The sequence below is a fragment of the Nyctereutes procyonoides genome, unplaced genomic scaffold (assembly GCF_905146905.1).
Source record: "Nyctereutes procyonoides isolate TBG_1078 unplaced genomic scaffold, NYPRO_anot_genome, whole genome shotgun sequence".
NCBI lineage: Eukaryota > Metazoa > Chordata > Mammalia > Carnivora > Canidae > Nyctereutes > Nyctereutes procyonoides.
Window position 1 is genome coordinate 3,391,231 of NW_026575155.1, and position 19,558 is coordinate 3,410,788.

Consider the following 19,558-nt stretch of genomic DNA (forward strand, 5'->3'; position numbering starts at 1 on the left):
GAATGAGCCACCCAGGCACCACCCCTCATCCTCTTTTTTTTTTTTTTTTTAAAGATTTTATTATTTATTCATGAGAATACACAGAGAGGAGACAGAGAGGCAGAGGCACAGGCAGAGGGAGAAGCAGGCTCCATGCAGGGAGCCAGACGCAGGACTCGATCCGGGGTCTCCAGGGTCACACCCTGGGATGAAGGCAGGCGCTAAACTGCTGAGCCACCCGGGCTGCCCTCATTCTCTTTTTTTTAACGTAGGCTCCACACCTAGTGTGGAGCCCAGTGTTGGGGCTTGAATTCACAACTGTGAGATCCAGACCTGGGCTGAGCTCAAGAGTCAGATGCTTCACTGACTGAGCCACCCAAGCACCCTGTGTTATTTTTTTGATAAAATGGCCAAAGCAAGGCACAGCTAGTAGATTATAGATTTTGGGAAAGGTCATGCTCAGAGTGGCCACCCTATGTCATATTCTCTCCCTTTGGACCTTTTCCTGTGATGGGAAATTGAGTGGGTTTAGGGTTCTAGGAATCCTCCATTATTTAAGACAAGGCCTCATGGAAAGTAGGTACTCCATAAGTGTCCTGTTCCCCCTTTCTTCTTTCTTGAGTTTGTTTCTATGCATTGGTAAACAAAAGATGATTTTGTGTCATAAAGCTTGGTTTTATGCATCTGTTTCCCACCAGTCTATTGTGGAGCTCAAGCACCTAAATGTTTCTATCCTTGTTATGTCCTGCCTCAGGAGACCTCTCACAGGACTGGGAAGCACTCTTATTAGGATAGCTTGCTTTTATTTAATTAGTAACTGCAACTAGAAGAGCGTTGAGCCGTGTGGAATTGGGACACAAATCAGAAGTTGTTAAGAGGAGTTTGTAGAACTTGTTCTGTTTATGACAGATCTCTGTGAGATACTCTGTGATGGATACTAAGCCTACAGTTTAGCTTATGCTGGCCACCCATCCTTCTGTGAAATTTTAGCTGTACTTTGGGGAATCAACAGATTATCAGTTCAGTGTCAGAGGTCAGTGAATAAGGGAATACCAAGAAAATGATAAAGGCCAGTTACAGGTTAGCCATTACTTTTTAAAAGTAGCAGCACATGTCATAATGGCAGTTTAATGTCTTTACCTCATGTGAATAAAACTGTAATTCATGCATCTTTAAGAGTGGAATCTATAAAGTAAAGGTTATGGTTCCAATGAATGGGTGTGATAAGCATGCTTTTCCAGACTCCTAGTAGCTTTACATTTTCTGGAAGAATATTTTTACATACCAAATTAAAAATACCCGTTGTGTAAGGATCACAAATAAGTTACTCATCTCTCTATTCCCCTTCTACTTTTATTTATCTATTAGACCACTTTCAAGTGATGCATCTGTTTTTATTTTGTATATTAACAGGTGACAGTTAAAGGATTTGAACCTTTAATTCAGTTTGCCTACACTGCCAAGCTGATTTTAAGTAAGGACAATGTGGATGAAGTGTGCAAGTGTGTGGAATTTTTAGGTGTACGTGACATTGAGGAATCCTGCTTTCAGTTTCTCAGATTTAAGTTTTTGGACTCCACTGCTGACCAGCAAGAATGCCTAAAAAAGAAATGCATGCCATCACACTGTCAAAAATCAGACCTTAAATTTTCACTTTTGGACCAGAGGGATTTAGAAATTGACGAAGTGGAGGAATTTTTGGAAAATAAAAATGTTCAGACTCCTCAGTGGAAACTGCATCGGTATCAAGCAAATACAAAAGTATCATCTCCTCTACAAGACAGTGCCAGTCAAACCTGTGAATCCATGTGTTTAGAAAAGGATGCTGCTCTGGCTTTGCCATCTTTATGCCCCAAATACAGAAAATTCCAAAAAGCATTTGGAACTGACAGAGTCCGTACTGTGGAATCCAGCGTCAGAGATGTTCATGCTTCTTCTGTTCAGCCGAATGAGACATCTGAAAATGAGTGTCTGGGAAGAATCCAGGACTGTGCAGATCTGCAGGTGATTTTAAAATGTGAAGAAAGTAAATCAGCAACAGAACATGAAGAAACCAAGAAGAAAGATCCTGCTTCTCAGTGCCCGTCAGAAAAATCAGAAGTGACTCCTTTCCCCCACAACTCATCTGCAGACCCTCACGGGCTCTATTCTCTGTCCCTTTTACACACCTATGACCAATATGGTGACTTGAATTTTGCTGGAATGCAAAACACAGCAGTGTTAACAGAAAAGCCTTTGTCAGGTACAGAGGTTCGAGAGGAGAAAACATTTGGTGAAAGTCAGGATTTACATTTGAAATCTGACTCTGGCCCCAGGGAAGATAGTAGCCTTGCCTCTAGTGATCGGAGTAGTGTGGAACGCGAAGTCGCAGAACATCTAGCAAAAGGCTTCTGGAGTGACATTGGCAGCACAGACTCTTCTTGCCAAATGCAGTTATCACCTGCTGTGGCCAAAGACAGTTCTGAACAGATCTACTCACAGAAGCGGTCAGAGTGTCCCTGGTTAGGTATCCGGATTAGCGAGAGCCCCGAGCCGGGACAGAGGACTTTTACAACGTTGAGTTCTGTCAACTGCCCTTTTATAAGTACTCTGAGTACCGAAGGCTGTTCAAGCAATTTGGAAATTGGAAACGATGAGTATGCTTCAGAACCCCAGCAGGAGCCTTGCCCATATGCTTGTGTGATCAGCTTGGGGGATGACTCTGAGACCGATACCGAAGGTGACAGCGAACCCTGTTCAGCCAGAGAACAAGAATGTGAGGTGAGGGGAAAATGTGTTCTTAAGTCCTTGCTTTACAACTAGTAATTGGGGTTCACTCTGTGCCAGCTCCTGTTGCACCACTAGGGACATATGAGCAGGCTCAGGGAGGGAGGAGGAGGAAACCCACAGTTATAAAACCACGTGATCAGTACCAAAAGAGTGACAGAGTTTGAAGGACATGTTTGTTTATTTCAAGCAGGTATATTTATGTTTGCCCCGGAGAGGATTCACACTTGGGCTGTTGAATTGTTTAAATCAAATACCATGTCCCAGGAGGGGGGAAAAATGATTCTGTGATTGGCAAATGGTAACTCCTGGAAAAATGCAACATATATTCCAATCTTATTCATTGCCACAGGATCTCTGGGCCTGGGACTAGTCACTTAGCAATGACTTAGCAGTGACTAGGTGTAGGAATGTGGCTTCTAATGCAGTTTTCTTTGCCTTAGTTTTTTAGAGCCAGTTAACTTTTTTCTTATTTTCCCTTAGCCATTTCAGCTAATAATAATTTAGCATGAGTGACACGTACCTGGTGTGGTGATTAACCACCAAGCATGATCTGTGTACTTTGTGTACAAATGTTTGTATTTGATAGCTGCTTTTCTGTAAAACATTACCATAATTCTGGTGATAATAAAGGCTTGTTCGTTCTTTATCATTTTCTTTAGGTTTCTAGCTATTGGGTGACATGGGTTTAAAAGAGGGACAGAGGTTTTCTTTTTTTTTTTTTTTTTTTTTTTTTTTGTCCCCTTGGCTTTGAAAGGAAGTTATTGGTGATTTAATTTAAGAAGTAAATGTATGCATACAGATTTGTATGTGGCATTTATAAATCCAATGTTTGGAACTATGAAAAGAATGTTAAAAAACAAAGCATTTAAGACATTGAAAAACATTGTATATAATTAGTTTCTGTAAGTTTGAAACACAAATTAAGTAGGTTCTCAGAGAAACTGATCAATGTTTTGTAACATTTTTGATGATTAGTATAATTGTCAATCAATTTATTTAAAAAATTATCTTTTTCCAAATTTAAGTATTTTGGAAATGACTTTAAAATATTCATAAGGCTTTTCTAACCATTTCTATATTGGAAAAAGTGAAATGTGTAGATTTTTAAGTTGGGTTATGTGAAACTACCACTCTCTTGGCAGAAAACTTAATTTTCTGAAATGCTTTAGAAATTACTAGTATAATTTATACCAGTGTTAAATCAGCTGCATGGTGATGTAAATCAAAGTATAAAACAGACTTTTTTTTTTTGTTTGGTTAAACACATTAAAAACACTTTAGAAAGAAGCTTAAAGGTATCTGTGGGTTATTAACATAACCCAGTAAAATAAATTCTGTTTTTTTTTGTTTTAAATACACGAATATTTGTGTTGTTTTTGATTTGCTAAAAAAAAAAGTGTTCTTCAATTTACTTGTCTTCTGAACTCTTTCTAAAATAGTCTAGAAATATCAAATTAACAGTCTTTACGTGATTACATAGATTTTGGAAATAGAGATCAGTTTCTTTTTTTAAGTCTAAATGAAGTTCTCTGGAAAATATAGATGTATACCTTCCTCTTCCTAGATTTAAGTATAACTCCATAGTGCGGCAACAATTACTAGTGTTTATTTTACATTCTAGGTAAAACTGCCATTTAATGCACAACGAATAATTTCACTCTCTCGAAATGATTTTCAATCCTTGTTGAAAATGCACAAACTGACTCCAGAACAACTGGATTGTATCCATGATATTCGAAGAAGAAGTAAAAACAGAATTGCCGCACAGCGCTGTCGCAAGAGGAAACTTGACTGCATACAGAATCTTGAATCAGAAATTGAGAAGTTGGTAAGTATATAAGTTTCTTGTTACTTAAATTCCACCACATTCATTCTTTTTTATAGAGGAAATTGCTATTTCAATTCCTAAGTCAGATACAATGCTCAAGTATACATTAATTTCAAAATTTACCAATTACCATTTTAAGAAAGCAAATTCTATGACATTTTGAGAAAGTTTAGGAAATAATAAAAAGAGCGTTTTCGTAGACTATTTTACTTGTGTGAGTACTTTACATATTTAGTGTGATATGCTATATTAAGTAAATTGAGAACTATTTCTGGGTGCTTTTTTAAAAATGATACACAAATTAAGGATAATCTTATTGTCTACCTAATTCTTTTTTTTTTTTAAAGATTTTATTTAATTATTAGAGACCGAAGGGGGGTGGGGCAGAGACACAGGCAGAGGGAGAAGCAGACTCCATGCAGGGAGCCTGACATGGGACTTGATCCGGGGTCTCCGGGATCACACCCTGGGCTGAAGGCGGCACTAAACCGCTAAGCCACCGGGGCTGCCCTCTTCCTAATTCTTTTTTTTTAAATATTTTATTTACTTATTTGAGGGAGAGCATGAGAGCGTGAGATAGCATGAGGTGGAGAGGGGAGGGCCCACAGAGAGAGGGAGAGGCAGGCTCCCCCCTGAGCAGGGAGACCCACAATGTGGGGCTCGATTCTGGGACCCCAGGATCATGACCCTAGCAGAAGGCAGATGCTTAACTAACTGAACCATCCAGGCGCCCCCATTGTCCACCTAATTCTTAGTGGTTAAGTAAAGATTAGAGAAATAATGAAACACTTTAATCTCTTTGTGCTGTGTTTGGTGTCTCTAAAAGCTAATGTTCTAGTTGTTCATTTAAATGAACTCTAGACTTAAATACAGCAAATAAAACAACATGGATCAGGATCCCTGGGTGGCGCAGCGGTTTGGCGCCTGCCTTTGGCCCAGGGCGGGATCCTGGAGACCCGGGATTGAATCCCACATCGGGCTCCCAGTGCATGGAGCCTGCTTCTCCCTCTGCCTATGTCTCTGCCTCTCTCTCTCTCTCTCTCTCTCTCTCTCTCTCTCTGTGACTATCGTAAATAAAAAAAAAAAAACAAAAAAAAAACAAAAAAAAAAACCACACACAACATGGATCTTTCATCTATGGGAAAAACTCATAGGCTGGTATGAATAGAAAATTTAAGATCTAATGAGACCCTAAGTGAGAAGAATACTTACTCTATTGAATCTTGTTATTTATTCCAGCATCGAAACACAAATTAAGTGAAAAATGGATTAATTTGCACCCATGTTCTCTGTTCCCCTAGTGGGTTGGCAGAAGGAAGTATCATATGAAACAAGACCACTGTGGTTAGAGACAGCAGGGACCCAGCACCTAGAAGTAGTAAAAACATTCTTTGAATATTTGGTTTTGAGTCTTTGTTAATTATTGGTGAAAGTTTAAAATTGTGATTGTAGCAAGTCCTCAAACACAAACATTCTAGCAACGGATAGCAATCATACAACAACATTTTAGAAAAAATGTCCAGGAGGTGCATATCCTTATTTAATGCTGTTGCTTTATCCAGGTTGTTATGATAATGTTGTGATTTCCTCCTTTGAATCCAGAAAGGATTCACACAGAATCCTTTCATCACAGAAAAATAAAAATAAAAAGCCAATCTGTGCCTTTATCTACCTTCAGAAAAGTGGAAAATTAAAAACTTGTTCATATATTGTCGTTGCTACCCTGTTTACCTGTTATATTAATTTGGACACTGGCTGTAAACAACAGAAACCATCTGAAGCATGAATGAATGAATCCGTGGATTTGTTGTAAGGATACAGGTGTGTCTCATGTAGAAGCCAAAGAATGGAGCAGGCTTTAGTTTAGAACAAGGGAGTAGAAAACTACCAGGAACCCAGAGAATCATCCCTCTTAGCCCATCTCTGATGCACCTGCTCACACTGCACTCCACAGGGTGACTCTCTGTGCTAAGTGCGTATGGGAAGAGTGGCTGCAGTGTGGCTCCTAAATAGTTTCACTCTCCTCTAGGGTCTAGTCCAGATGGACACTATGGTTTTAGTTCTAAATTCCCAAGAAAGTGAGCGCATCTAATTGGCTTATTTCAGCTCAGTGTCTTCTGTGACGAGAGAGCAAGGACAAATAGCAGCCAGGTGGCTGCCGAGAGCCCACTCTGGGCAGGCAGAGCAATTAGCCTGCCAGGGATCTGCTCACATAGATGTGCACCAGTCTGAGCTCAGCCCAGTCTCTGTCCTCCCCAGTATCACCAGTATCACTGGAGAAGGCATGCTAGGTTTTGTGTTTGGGTTGTTTTTTTTTTTTTTTTTTTTTTTTTGAGCAGAGTGACTTGCTTTGTGTTTTAGTTTCCTTGAACTCTGCCCAAGTCCATCATACTGCTCGCAGTTCTAGTGATTTATACAGGCACACTCTAGTTGCAAAGGGTAAGGGGCACTTGTAAAGTTCAGTCTTACTGCAGATGTCTCAGGTGAAAATAAGCAGAGTATGTGCTATTTATTAGCTTAGAGGAATAAGAAAGCTGGCCCTTTTCCTAGAAGGAAAATAATTTGAGCCTTAACATATTTTATTACATTAAGAAGTTTACTTGGAATTTAGACCCTGGTTATTGTATGATGTTATGGGTCTTGTCTTGCAAAGAGAGATGGCCATACTTTTATCACAGATTCGTATTTAGTATATGGAGAGCTGAGAATTTGGAGGACTATGGCAGATTTTTTTTTTTTTTAATTTGAGATGACACTCTTGGAAACAGGGACAATAGACAATATTTTCTCGTATTTATAGTCTGGGTGGTATTTAGCAAACCTATTTAAGGGTTTATATTTAGTAGTAAAACTAAACAGCCATGTAAATAAATATCGCCAATAAATGATTAGGTTAACATATAAATAAATGCATACTATAGGTTGCCATGGTCTGGTAATATTCAGGTGAAGGGTCTCATATTTTAGTAAGCTTTAGCCTCTGGCTATTGGCTATATAATTTTTGTAGTTTGTCCTAAGAGTAATAGGATAATAGACTGGATGGGTCAACACATGAAAAAAAGTGTTTTGATTACAGTAAGAATAGTGATTTAAAATGTCTTCAAGGTAGGTCTGTAGAGTAATGGTCATGTATAAAAGAGACTTTAATAGTCTTAATGTGCTGGGAAAGCCAGAGAGTGATGTTAGCTCGAATTCAGTAAATTAATGAGTTGTATTTCTCAACAAGAAGTTCTGTCAGAATCTAACTAGAACCTTTGGAGAAAAAGAGAGAATAAATACACATTTATTTGATGGGTAAATTGATGGTAATTACTTTTAACATTTATTTAAAATTTGATAGTATATTAGAAGTTAGGTGTTGATTTAGCATTGCATTTACTATAAGGATTTTGAATATGTATAATCTACAAACCAGTACAATTTTTTTTTTTTAACCAATAAAGTTCAAGACTCATTCAACTTCTGTTATGTGTTTGGCTTACGAAACTCTTATCTTTATAGAATTCTTTACAAGGTCCATATTTCTTTCTTTTTTTTTTTTTTTTTACTGGAACATTAATTCAGAAGTTAGGAAACAATAGGTTTCTATACCAGTTTGGCCTCAAGGAAAGGCAACTTTGAAATGAAAGGAACTTAACTTTTTAAAGCAAAGAATTACCAAAGTAGGGACGCCTGGGTGGCTCAGCAGTTGAGTGTCTTGCTTTTGGCTCAGGGCGTGATCCTGGAGTCCCAGGATCGAGTCCCACATCAGGCTCTTTGCCTGGAACCTGCTTCTCCCTCTGCCTGTGTCTCTGCTCACCCCCTCCCCCCTGTCTATCATGAATAAATAAAATCTTAAAAAAAAAAAAAAAGAATTACCAAAGTGTATTTTTCTTAGATGGCATCAAATATTGATTGATATCAACTTACAAGTGATGAGAAGTCTGAATAGTCACAAAAGCACTTGAACTCATATTGAGATGTGCAGACATTTTGTTTCATTGCCCTTGTTATTGTGATAGAATAGGAGTACAGAGACCGCATCTGGCCTTAGTGTTTTGCATCTTGTGGGGAAGATTGCAGTATTTCATTAAAAATAAACCTGTTTAGCACAGGTTAATAATAAACCACATGCTACTGGCTGCTCTACCCATATGCACACTGCCATCTCCAAACACACCCACTGGGCCCTTCTGGAATTTGCCCGTTGCCATTCCGTGATACCTTTGAGCAGCACACCTTGAAATGTGGTCTGTGGACCATTGGCATCAGAGTTATCTGGGGATGTCCTTAAAAAATGCACTTTCCTAAAAAAAAAAAAAAAAAAAAAAAAAAGGAAAGTAAAACGCACATTTCTTAGTCCTACCCCAGACCTATGAGAGGGGCCCCAGATGCATGTATTTTATAAATGTTTCCAGGGAAAATCTTCGTGCACATTAAAATTTGAGAGCCTGTTGGACTGGGACAGAATGTTCAGACAGAGGCTGGAGTCAAACAGCTGCAAAGTCTGCCTGGCCACTTGGTAGCTTTATGGCCTGGGGAAATTTTTTGCCTCTAATACCCACATTCCCTCATTGGTGATAAGGGGATAAGGATAGCATCTCCCTCAGGATGGGTGCAAAGATCACATGACATCAGGGATGGGAAGCTTTTGTATTGCTCAGCACATGTTCAGGGCTCAATAAATCTTAGTAGTTGTATTTTTAAATAAAAGTAGTTAGTTCTCTCCTTTCTGTGAGCGTCTGCTAAGCATATTAAATGTGCTGGGTACCAGGAAATCAGAGATAAATGAGATCTAGTCCTTGCCAATAAAATGCTTATATTCTCATAGGGAGCCAAGTTTATGTTCTCAGGTTTTCTTGACATTTGTCTTCCTCCCCTGCATTTTGAAAATTTCAAGCTTTTAGAAAAGTGAAATGAAGGATAAACAACCTCATGTCGATTCAACGATTATTGACATTTTGTCACGTTTGCTTCTCTGTTGGTCTTTCTGTGCAGGTGTGTATCCCTGCTCCAGATGGCTGGTCTGTCTCTCTCTACTGGTTAGTTTGGGACTCTTTTTAGCCACAGTTGATTGATCTTGGTCTCACTGTCTTTTCTCTCTTGGACTCTATTGCTCTTCCTTTATTTTCTGAATCATTTAAAAGCTACCACATTAAGACATTTCATCCCTAAATGCTAAAACATGCATATATCTTCTAAACATTAAACATTCTTACATATTTTTACCAGTATTTTGATCACACCTGAGAAAATTAAGAAATCCTCAATATTATATCTACTCCCTATTCAAATTACCCTCATTGTTCCCAAAATATATTTTATATATACACTTTTTTTGGTCTGCCAAATTAGGATCCAATCATCACAGAACACTTTCGGTTATACCATTTTAGTCTCTTGGTTTGGGGCCCCTCCATCCCCTTTAAAAAATCACAGTAACTTTTTGATGAGTCCAGGCCAGATTTCTTTAAAATGCCCCACTTTTAATATGTCTGATTTTTTTCCCCTTGGTTTTAGTTCATTCCTCCATATCACATAAACCATGAAAGTTTAAGTTATTGAATGGAAATGAAATGTGCATTGGTGTCGTGTCCTTTCTGTTGCATTGTGTGGTGGGGCATGCCCGGTGTGTCCACCTGAGTAGATGGGAATTAGTAGATCATTTTCCAGATTATATTTTTTGCCTCTGGGACTCTTCAGTAATCTGTGGAGTGTTACTGAGGTCCTTTAGGAATATCCTGTTCCCCACTACTACATTTTTTTGTATTATGGTGTATATTGGTGGTCTTTATAATACATGTTGCAAGATAGTGACTCTTCTAATTCTGTGGTTCATTCTACTTACACTCATGCTTAATATTCCTCTTTTATTTTTATTTATTTTTTTTGGTATTCCTCTTTATTTATTTAAAAGATATTCATTCATTCATTCATTCATTCATGAGAGACCGAGAGAGAGAGAGAGAGAGAGAGAGAGAGAGAGAGAGAGGCAGAGACACAGGCAGAGGGAGAAGCAGGCTCCATGCAGGAGGTGGGACTCGATTCTGGGTCTCCAGGATCACACCCTGGGCTGAAGGTGGCGCTAAACAGCTGAGCCACCTAGGCTGCTCTGGTATTCCTCTCTTGTGTGTATTAGTATAAAGCTAATAGTAAATATACCATAAATATATATATTTATGATAGTTATTATTTGTTAAAAATATATAATTATAATAGTCACAAAATTACATCGATATTACTATTAACAATAAGCAGTTGGAGTAAAATTTAAATTTGTTTGCCTTTTTTTCTCCTTAAATATATTCCATAGTATTGAAGTTTAAAGTTTAGAATTTATTTGAAGTAATTTTTTTGTCCATGCCAGCAATTTGATATGTGATGAAATTAGTTTGTTTGTATTTATTACTGTGATTTACTCTTCACATTTTTTGTGTAATTGTTGAATATGTAAAACATTGATATGATTTAAAAGTTAAAACTATGTTTAAAAAAATTATATCCAAAGTCTTGATCCCATCCTCTCTATTCATAGCTATTACCTATGGGTAACTTTTTGTTAGTCTCTGAGTTATTTCCTTATGTTTCTTTTCTAAAAACAGGTTAATATTTTATGTTTTTTCTCATTATTATTTCTGCTACATAAACATTCTGTGTGTACTTTTCTGTATTTTCACTCTTTGCACTTTAAGAAGTGATTTCCGGTCGAGGGTGGGGGGCGGAAGTGATTTCCTGGAAATAATTTTCTTAGTTCAAAAAGGTTATCATTCCTTTTTTGTTGTTGTTGTTTTAAGATTTTATTTATTTAGTTAGAGCGTGATGGGGGAGGGGCAGAGGGAGACAGAAAATGTCAAGCAGATTCCATGCTGAGCATGGAGCCCACTGCAGGGCTGGATCCCATGACCCTACGACCATGACCTATGCCTAAATCAAGAGTTGGACACCCGAACGACTGAGCAACCCAGTTGCCCTGAGGTTGTCATTCCTTTTACAGCTCCATATATTCAGGTGTGACTGTAGCACAGTATCCACGTTGTTTTCTTATTGGTGGACATTTGGGACACTGCAAGGAGTAACTTTGTACTTTGCTTTTTCATGTTTAAGGAGATGTGTCTTTAGGATAGAGTCCTAGAAGTAGGATTATTGGATCAAGTGTATATAAATAGGTAACTTCGTTAGATATTAATAATTTCTGCTCAGTAGAGGTTGTATCATTTTGCCTTCCCACCAGCTGTATCTGTCTGCCCACAGCCTCAGCAAGGATTTTGTTGTCTGCTTTGGGTTTTTTTTCCCAGTCTGATAGTGAGAATTGGTATCTCATGGTGGCTTTTATTTCTGTTTCTCTTATGAGTGAAATTGAGCATTTGTATTCATACTTTTTTTTTTTTTTTTTTTTTTTTATTTATTTATGATAGGCACACAGTGAGAGAGAGAGAGGCAGAGACACAGGCAGAGGGAGAAGCAGGCTCCATGCACCGGGAGCCCGACATGGGATTCGATCCCGGGTCTCCAGGATCGCGCCCTGGGTCAAAGGCAGGCGCCAAACCACTGCGCCACCCAGGGATCCCTGTATTCATACTTTTAAGGGCCACTTGTATATTTCCCAGAACTGTTGAGAGGCTTTATATCATAAGGAACCATAAATCACTATTCCTAGTAGTGAGTAGTCTTTAACCTAAAAAATAGTTGTGTCACCCTTTATTTAGTGAGGTAGGAGAGGGAGAATATTTAAGGTCATACTGGTGTTTATCTAAAGATATAGAAGTCATAAAATACTCGTCATCTTTATAGTATGTGTAGATTAAGTAGCAGTTCTGATTTCTGGGAGGAAGCTCAAGCATTTATCATTTTGCTTAACCATGTTTAATTTAAAAGGACCACGGGCACTGAGGGGTCCTTGACGGGATGAGCGCTGGGTGTTATACTGTATGTTGGCAAATCGAACTCCAATAAAAAAAAAAAAAACAATTAGCAGTTGACATTTCATTTGTTGCTGTTTAGAAAGGAGACTCATCCCAACTTTGATAGAGGAGTTCGTGGTTGAGTATTGTTGTGACCCAGAAAAGATACGTCTAATTTTCTTCTGGAAGTTTTGTTTCTGTCTTCTGGATTAGCTTCTGGGAGGACATAAAAAGGTGTGGTGCTGATCGCATTAAATGTGTTCTTTCTTGGGCAGGTAGTAGTAGGTCTTGCTCTCACCTTCTAGGCACCTGCGGACCCATTTAATCAGGAGCCTACAACTGACAAACTTTTTGTAACCAAAAATACACTGTGCAACATTGATTGGTTTTATTTACTCTTATATCTATAAAATTTTCTTGACTTATACCTATCTTTTCAAAAGAGAACAATTCTATAAGAAAATCTGAACAAATTGGAGAATACTTGACAATATAAAATTAGGTCTATGGGACTTTGGCTCAGGTCATGATCTCTGGAGTCCTGGGATTGAGCTCCATCAGGCTCCCTGCTCAGTGGGGAGCCTGCATGTCTTTCTCCCAATGCCTCTGCCCCTGTTCATGTTCCCTCTCTAATAAATAAATAAAATAAATTTTAAAACATTAAATTTAGTACTTTGATGCTCACTGTACATTTTCTCAAAATATTAGATGGCCTTAAAATATTTCAAAACTATCAATAATTGGATTCATGTATAATTTTTTTAGAAAAACTTTTTCCTAAAAGTAGCAGCACTTTTGTATAAAGTAAATTTTCTTTTTACCCTCTTAACTATTTTTGTTCCAGAAAAGAATCTATTTAAAAGATTGTCTTTGTGGATTATCACTCTGAAATAAACCATCTAAATGTTAGCTTGCAACCTCTGCTCTACAGAGCCTGCCAACAAGCAGAAAGCCAAGAGAATTGTCATAAATTTCACAGGGCAAACCTTTGACCTTCTATCAACGTTTATTTATTCCTAATTTATAAATAGCTTGATTATTTGGTTTCCTGGCTCATGCTTGGTTAGAAGCAGTGTGGTAGTAGAACAGGAAGGACAAGGTGAGACATTGATGGAAAGAGACAGCAGTAGCAGCAAGCAAGTGATGATGGACAGAAAGGCAGGAACCAGGAAAGCTTTTGAAAACATTCTGCGGTAGACTTTCCTGTTGTAGGGATTTAAAAAATTAAATAGTAATAATAACTACCAAAAATAATTTTTTTTGAAGATTCAAAAATTTTTATTTATTTATTTGAGAGATAATAAGAGAGGGCATGAACAGGGGGAAGAGGGAGAAGCAGGCTCCCCACTGAGCAAGGAGCCTGATGTGGGGCTCCATCCCAGGACGCCAGGATCATGACCTGAGCCAAAGGCAGACGCATTATTGACTGAGCCACCCCAGAAGGGGCCCCCCCACTAAAAAAATAATTAAGAAATGCAAAATTTCTCCCCAGATTCTTCATACTTTAGTAACTTACTAGCTTTCTCACTCTGGGCATGTTGAACTCCAGGTCCCATCTATGAAACGGGTTTGTTAGTACTTAAGTCAATAGTCACTGTGTGAATGACATAATTAAGACTGCATATCTGAAAGCATTTAGTACAATATCTGGCACAAAGTAAATGCTCAACAAGTGTTAGTCATCATTAGAGTCCTGCAACGATCTGAGTTGCAGTAGTTATGATTAGTGTACTTGTTTTTTTTTGGTTGTATTCCATTTCAAATGTCAGGTCGACATTTGTTTACCATCTGCAAATCCAAAAAGCTCCAAAAACCTCGCAAGTTTGTCATGAACTGTTTTGACCAGAAAACTGAAGCAGACTGACACTGAGCTATGTCCTTTTTTCTCCCACTTCGTGCGGGATTTGATATTTTAATGTGTTTTATTTAGAAATGTGAAGATGTTTGATAGTCGGGTACCGGCCCAGACCCCGCTAGAGGGATTATGTGTGCATCTGTATTGTCTTTATAAAATCTGAAAAATTCTGAATCCCAAGATACATCTTAGGCCGCAGCGTTCTGGATGAGGGATTATGGGCCTCCGAGCTACTAAATAAGATTTTTGAGTTGAGTTGAAAGTAAAAATTCCAGGTGATCCCAGTAGATAGGAATGTTTGGTTACCTTAGAAATGTTGATTGAGCTACTAAACACAAGTCATTGTATTCTCTTTCTCACCTCACAGCAAAATGAAAAGGAGAGCTTGTTGAAAGAGAGAGATCACATTTTGTCAACTCTGGGTGAGACGAAGCAGAACCTAACTGGACTTTGCCAGCAGGTCTGTAAAGAAGCAGCTCTCAGTCAAGAACAAATACAGATACTCGCCAAGTACTCGGCTTCAGATTGCCCCCTCTCATTTTTAATTTCTGAAAAAGAAAAAAGTACTCCTGATGGTGAGCTTGCGTTACCGTCAATTTTGAGTTTACCTGAGGGGCCTCCCGCGGGGCCACTGCCGGCCTGCGAGCCAAGCCCTCGACATCCCAGCGCCAAGGGCAGCGGGTCAGCAGCCTGTGGGTCCGGCCAGGAGCCCCGGGCTGTTGCCAGCACTGCCCTCGAGCAGGCCGGCCTCGTGGAACCTTGCCGGCAGGGCGTGGGCATCTCTGATTTCTGCCAGCAGATGACCGACAAATGTACTACTGATGAGTAAACTTGCATTCACTTCCTTTCCACCACTCATTTTCTACTGCAGTTGTGACGTCTTAAAAGCATAATATAGTTTCTGTCTCTTGACATTATTGATTGTGTTTTGGTTCTTTTTTTTTTTTTTTTTTTTTTTTTGCCCCCAGTAGTTTTCTGTTAAGGGAATTCCTCTGAAGCCAATCCTGACTTTCCTTGATTTCCATGAGATGCAGAAGTTACATGCCTCCTGGATCCCAGGAAAACAAAACAAAACAAAACAAACCACATGTGAAAATGTCATAAGGCTTTTAAAAAGCTCATTTTTTAAAGAATAACAACTGTTAGTAATAACTCTTCCCGGTATGCAAAATAAATTTGTGGATGAAAACAGCCTATCAAACAGCAGTCTGACGGCTTGAAGCGTCTGCAGAGTTCCTACTGAAGAAGTCTCCCATCACAGTCTCGGGATCTGACCTTTTTGCACTACACTGGTTTAAAAGAAGATGCCTCCCTGCGTGACGCTGGTAGAGCTCAGCTCTACCTTGCAGTGGGATGTCAGCTAGCTGGGAAAACTTGTGTAGAATCGCAGTGTGAGAAAGACCTGTCTTGCCTGAATCCTGGAGCTTTGCTCTTCTCCCACTAGAACCAGGGACTGGTTGGCCTGACTGCGACTCTTAAGCTTCTTTGGGGGTAGGTAGGAGGGAGCGGCCCGTGCTTGGCCCACGGGGGACGCTCCTGCTCCTGTGTCGGCTTCAGAAATTCCGGCCCTGTAAACAGTACATAAGTGTCATTTTCCCTCCTTTCTTTTTTCCCTGCAGTCTCTCTACCACATCCGGGGCCCTCATGATCTGTTTCCTGACATTCTTGTCCTTTTGGAAGAAATAGGACTTGGGATACAGTGGTGTGAGGGGATGCACTGGCAGCACTGTTGTAGCCTCCCCAGACTCTTTGAGAATTTCCCAAAATCCAAGGTTGTTGGCCTCCCCACCACAGGTCAGCCGTGCAAGAAAACCAGGCATCTTTCCACCACGGGGAAAGAAAATTGCTAACATTTATCAGGAAATATCATCCTATTTTTGAAGTCTTGTGGTTTACTTGTAAAAAAAAAAAGCATTATTGTAGATAAAAATGTATTTACAAACAACTGTGCAGGTTTGTGAAATAGGATGAAACTCAGTCTTATTCCACTGCAGGTTGGAATTTGGAAACCAGATTTAATCTTTCTCCCTTCCCCAAATCTGGTGTATAAGGGCACACCAGTCATTTTTACTTGGGCATTTTGTAATCGATCTTTGTGTTCATGCAGTCCTGTTTTAAAATAAAGCTTTTATAATCTCAGCACCTCCCCCGTAACTTTTTCAGTGGTTCTTAGCTATTCTGGTGTTACGGGCTTGTTTGAGAATCAAATAAACCGATAGACTATGAACTTTTTATTACCTATATTCACCTTGGCAGAAACATTTGGAGAGCCTGGTGTTAAAGGGTGGATCGTGTTTGGATTGGAAAGTATTTAATTTCATCAAGATCAGAGACCTTGAGAGACTTTTATCGCTTGCATCCTGAGTCTAGTGGAGGACCTGTGTAGCTAACATGGGAGATAAGCATCCATCCTGCAGGAGCGAGTCTGAAGCAAGTAGACCTTTGTCCTAACAGCATATGGGGACCAGTCTTAATATTTCAGAATTATTTATCAAATGTTACCCTTTTCAGTGGGGAGGTGGGGTGGTTGGGGGAGATATTGCTAGCATATTATCAGTGGTTGTATGTTATCTCTGTTACTGACTTAGTTGTAAGAGAAAACTTGTTGGGCTTGTTTATTTTCTAGAGGCTTTTTATAAGTATACTTAAGAACTTGTCAGGGAGAGTAATTCTATGATAATGCATCCCATAACTACAAAAGAATTGTGTGTGTATACCATATATATATGTATATATATATATACACACACACACACACACATACATATATATTATGTATATGTGTGTGTGTATATATAATATTGTCCCCCCCACACCCCCCCGTAGCTGTTTCTCTGATACTTGTAATTTTAGATTTTAACTTCAAAGTATAAAATAATATAAAAACTTTTCTGGTTTACAAAATGTAAAATCTTATACAAACCAATGGAATCCTTGATTTCCTACCTCAGTGTACACTCAACTGTTTGTCATATCAGTGTGTGTATGTGCAAATGTCACATAACCTTTTGCTTTAATTGCTACTGTAAATAACTGCTTTGAAAGGTTACTTAATATTTTATGATACAACCTAGTTGTCTCCAGAATTTAAATATGATTTTTAAGACACTTGGTTTAAATTTCTCTCTACATATAAACAGTTTAGCATTAAGGGTTTATTTTAATGATATTCTGATTATTGGCCAAGTGTAATATTTTGTAAAATATAGCATTACTTTTAATAGCCAGCATGTAATACAAGTAACTACACTACCTCATACTTACATGATTTTCAAATTGTAATACAGAGGGACAAAGAGAGAAAAGATTTTATCTTTGTTTTTCGGCCATAAGGTGGGGAAGTTTTCTATATATTGCATAGCATTATACATTTATGCCTATTTTAACATTAACTTCTAAGGAAGTTTTTTTCTAAGAAAGTTTGTTTTGATTTTTTTTTTTTTAAGGCCGCCGAAGAAGACAAATGACAGGATAATGTATATACAGTGTATATCTTTTCCTTCATGCAGAATTTTGGAAAGGTCGTTTTCAGTTTGTATATGGCATATTTACATGATCACTGTTCTTTATTAATTGCTTGATGATATTTAAAAGACAGTTATGTCTAACTCAGCAAAGTAACAATACCTTAAAATCGCTTTCATTATTTGAATTCTACAGCTATAGCAAATAATCATTTGTTAAATTGTTACATTCAGAACAAACATGGTTATAAATTAAATCCTGGTTCTCCATCTGTAAATTTTATAACCTAATTTACTATAGCTTAATACTTAACCACTTTTAAATAAGGAGTTAAATATATTTGATGCAGTAGACGATACAGGTTGCATGTGGACACTTAACCACATTAACAACTTGGGGAAAAAAAAATCAAATGGCAATGCTATAATTCTCAGGTGAACTTTTTTCAGTTTTGAAACACCTATTTTGAAACTGTAAATATTTTAAGTGTTTTATTAGGCATGTAATAAACTATTCTTTGAAATCTATTGGGCAGTTTGAAAATTTAAAGCCATAATGGTAAAAGTTGGCATACTGATGGTGAAATAAACAGAAATAATAACATCTATTGATTTTTTGTATCTTTCATAATATAATTTTCTAATAATGCAATAAAACCACTAAATTTATATATCCATTCCTGTTAAGATCATGATTCATTAAAAGGCAACTTTCACAGTATTTAATTTACATTCTTTCTCATGTGCTCATCCAAATGTAGCAAAATCATAAATGTTAGATCTTGGCGATAAATTGACAGATAAATAAAATGATCTAAAATTGCCTCTAATTGAATAGAGTTGTACATTCCATTTCCATTTTCTCACTTGTCATGTGAATTTACTAATTTAAGGGTTTTGATCAAAAGCAGTATGACTAATGGAATTTTTTTGTATATTTTTTTATTAGAGTTCGATTTGCCAACATATAGCATAACACTCAGTCCTCATCCCATCAAGTGGACTAACAGAATTTCTTTTTTTTTAATTTTTTTAATTTTTTTATTTATTTATTTATTTATTTATTTATTTATTTGAATTTCTATGAGAGACTCTTCCATCGTTTATTATGCCTGAAAAAAAATATTCCCAGCACTCAAATGGTTGAGGAAGCACAGATTTTATCCTGGCTACTGATTTACTCAATCTCCATCTTCAGATAGAGATGTGGGGCTTTTTTAAGGGAGTGCTAGGGCTTTTAAGGGGGTACTGTCTTTGTTAATCCTTTAATTAATTCATTCATTCATTAATTTTTTAAAAGTAGACTTCACGTCCAGCATGGATCACAATGTGGGGCTTGAACTCATGACCCTGAGCTCAAGACCTGAAATGAGATCTAGAGACAGATGCTTAACCAACTGAGCCACCCAGGTGGCTCATACTCTTAATTTTTAAAGATTTATCTGCTGAGTCACCTCTACTAGGTCCCATTCAACCTTTTCTTTTTTCTTTTTAGATTGATTGATTGATTGATTGATTTATTCATGAAAGACACACCGAGAGAGAGGCAGAAACATAGGCAGAGAGAGAAGCACACTCCATGCAGGGAGCCTGATGTGGGACTCGATCCCAGCACTCCAGGATCACGCTCTGAGCTGAAGGCAGAAGCTCAACCGCTGAGGCACCCAGGCGTCCCAGGTCCCATTCAACTTCTAATTAGGCCTTGTAATACAACTTTGAGGAATTGCTCAGAGCTATTGGCAGTCCACAGCATGGCCTGGACCATTTGAGAAATAAAAAGGT

General features: G+C 38.1%; 1 protein-coding gene across 9 annotated transcripts in view; it reads left to right on the forward strand.

Annotated features, from left to right (window-relative positions):
- The window catches only part of BACH1 (BTB domain and CNC homolog 1), a 134,881-nt gene extending 116,275 nt beyond the window's left edge, over positions 1–18,606 (forward strand). For all 9 annotated transcript variants that reach the window (XM_055313472.1, XM_055313464.1, XM_055313463.1 and 6 more), the window contains 3 exons: positions 1,393–2,739; positions 4,370–4,576; positions 14,680–18,606. In XM_055313472.1, coding sequence (XP_055169447.1) covers positions 1,393–2,739; positions 4,370–4,576; positions 14,680–15,141 — 2,016 coding nt within the window. In that variant the 3' untranslated portion in view covers positions 15,142–18,606. The remainder of the gene's footprint in view (positions 1–1,392; positions 2,740–4,369; positions 4,577–14,679) is intronic.
- The last annotated feature ends 952 nt before the right edge of the window (positions 18,607–19,558 follow it).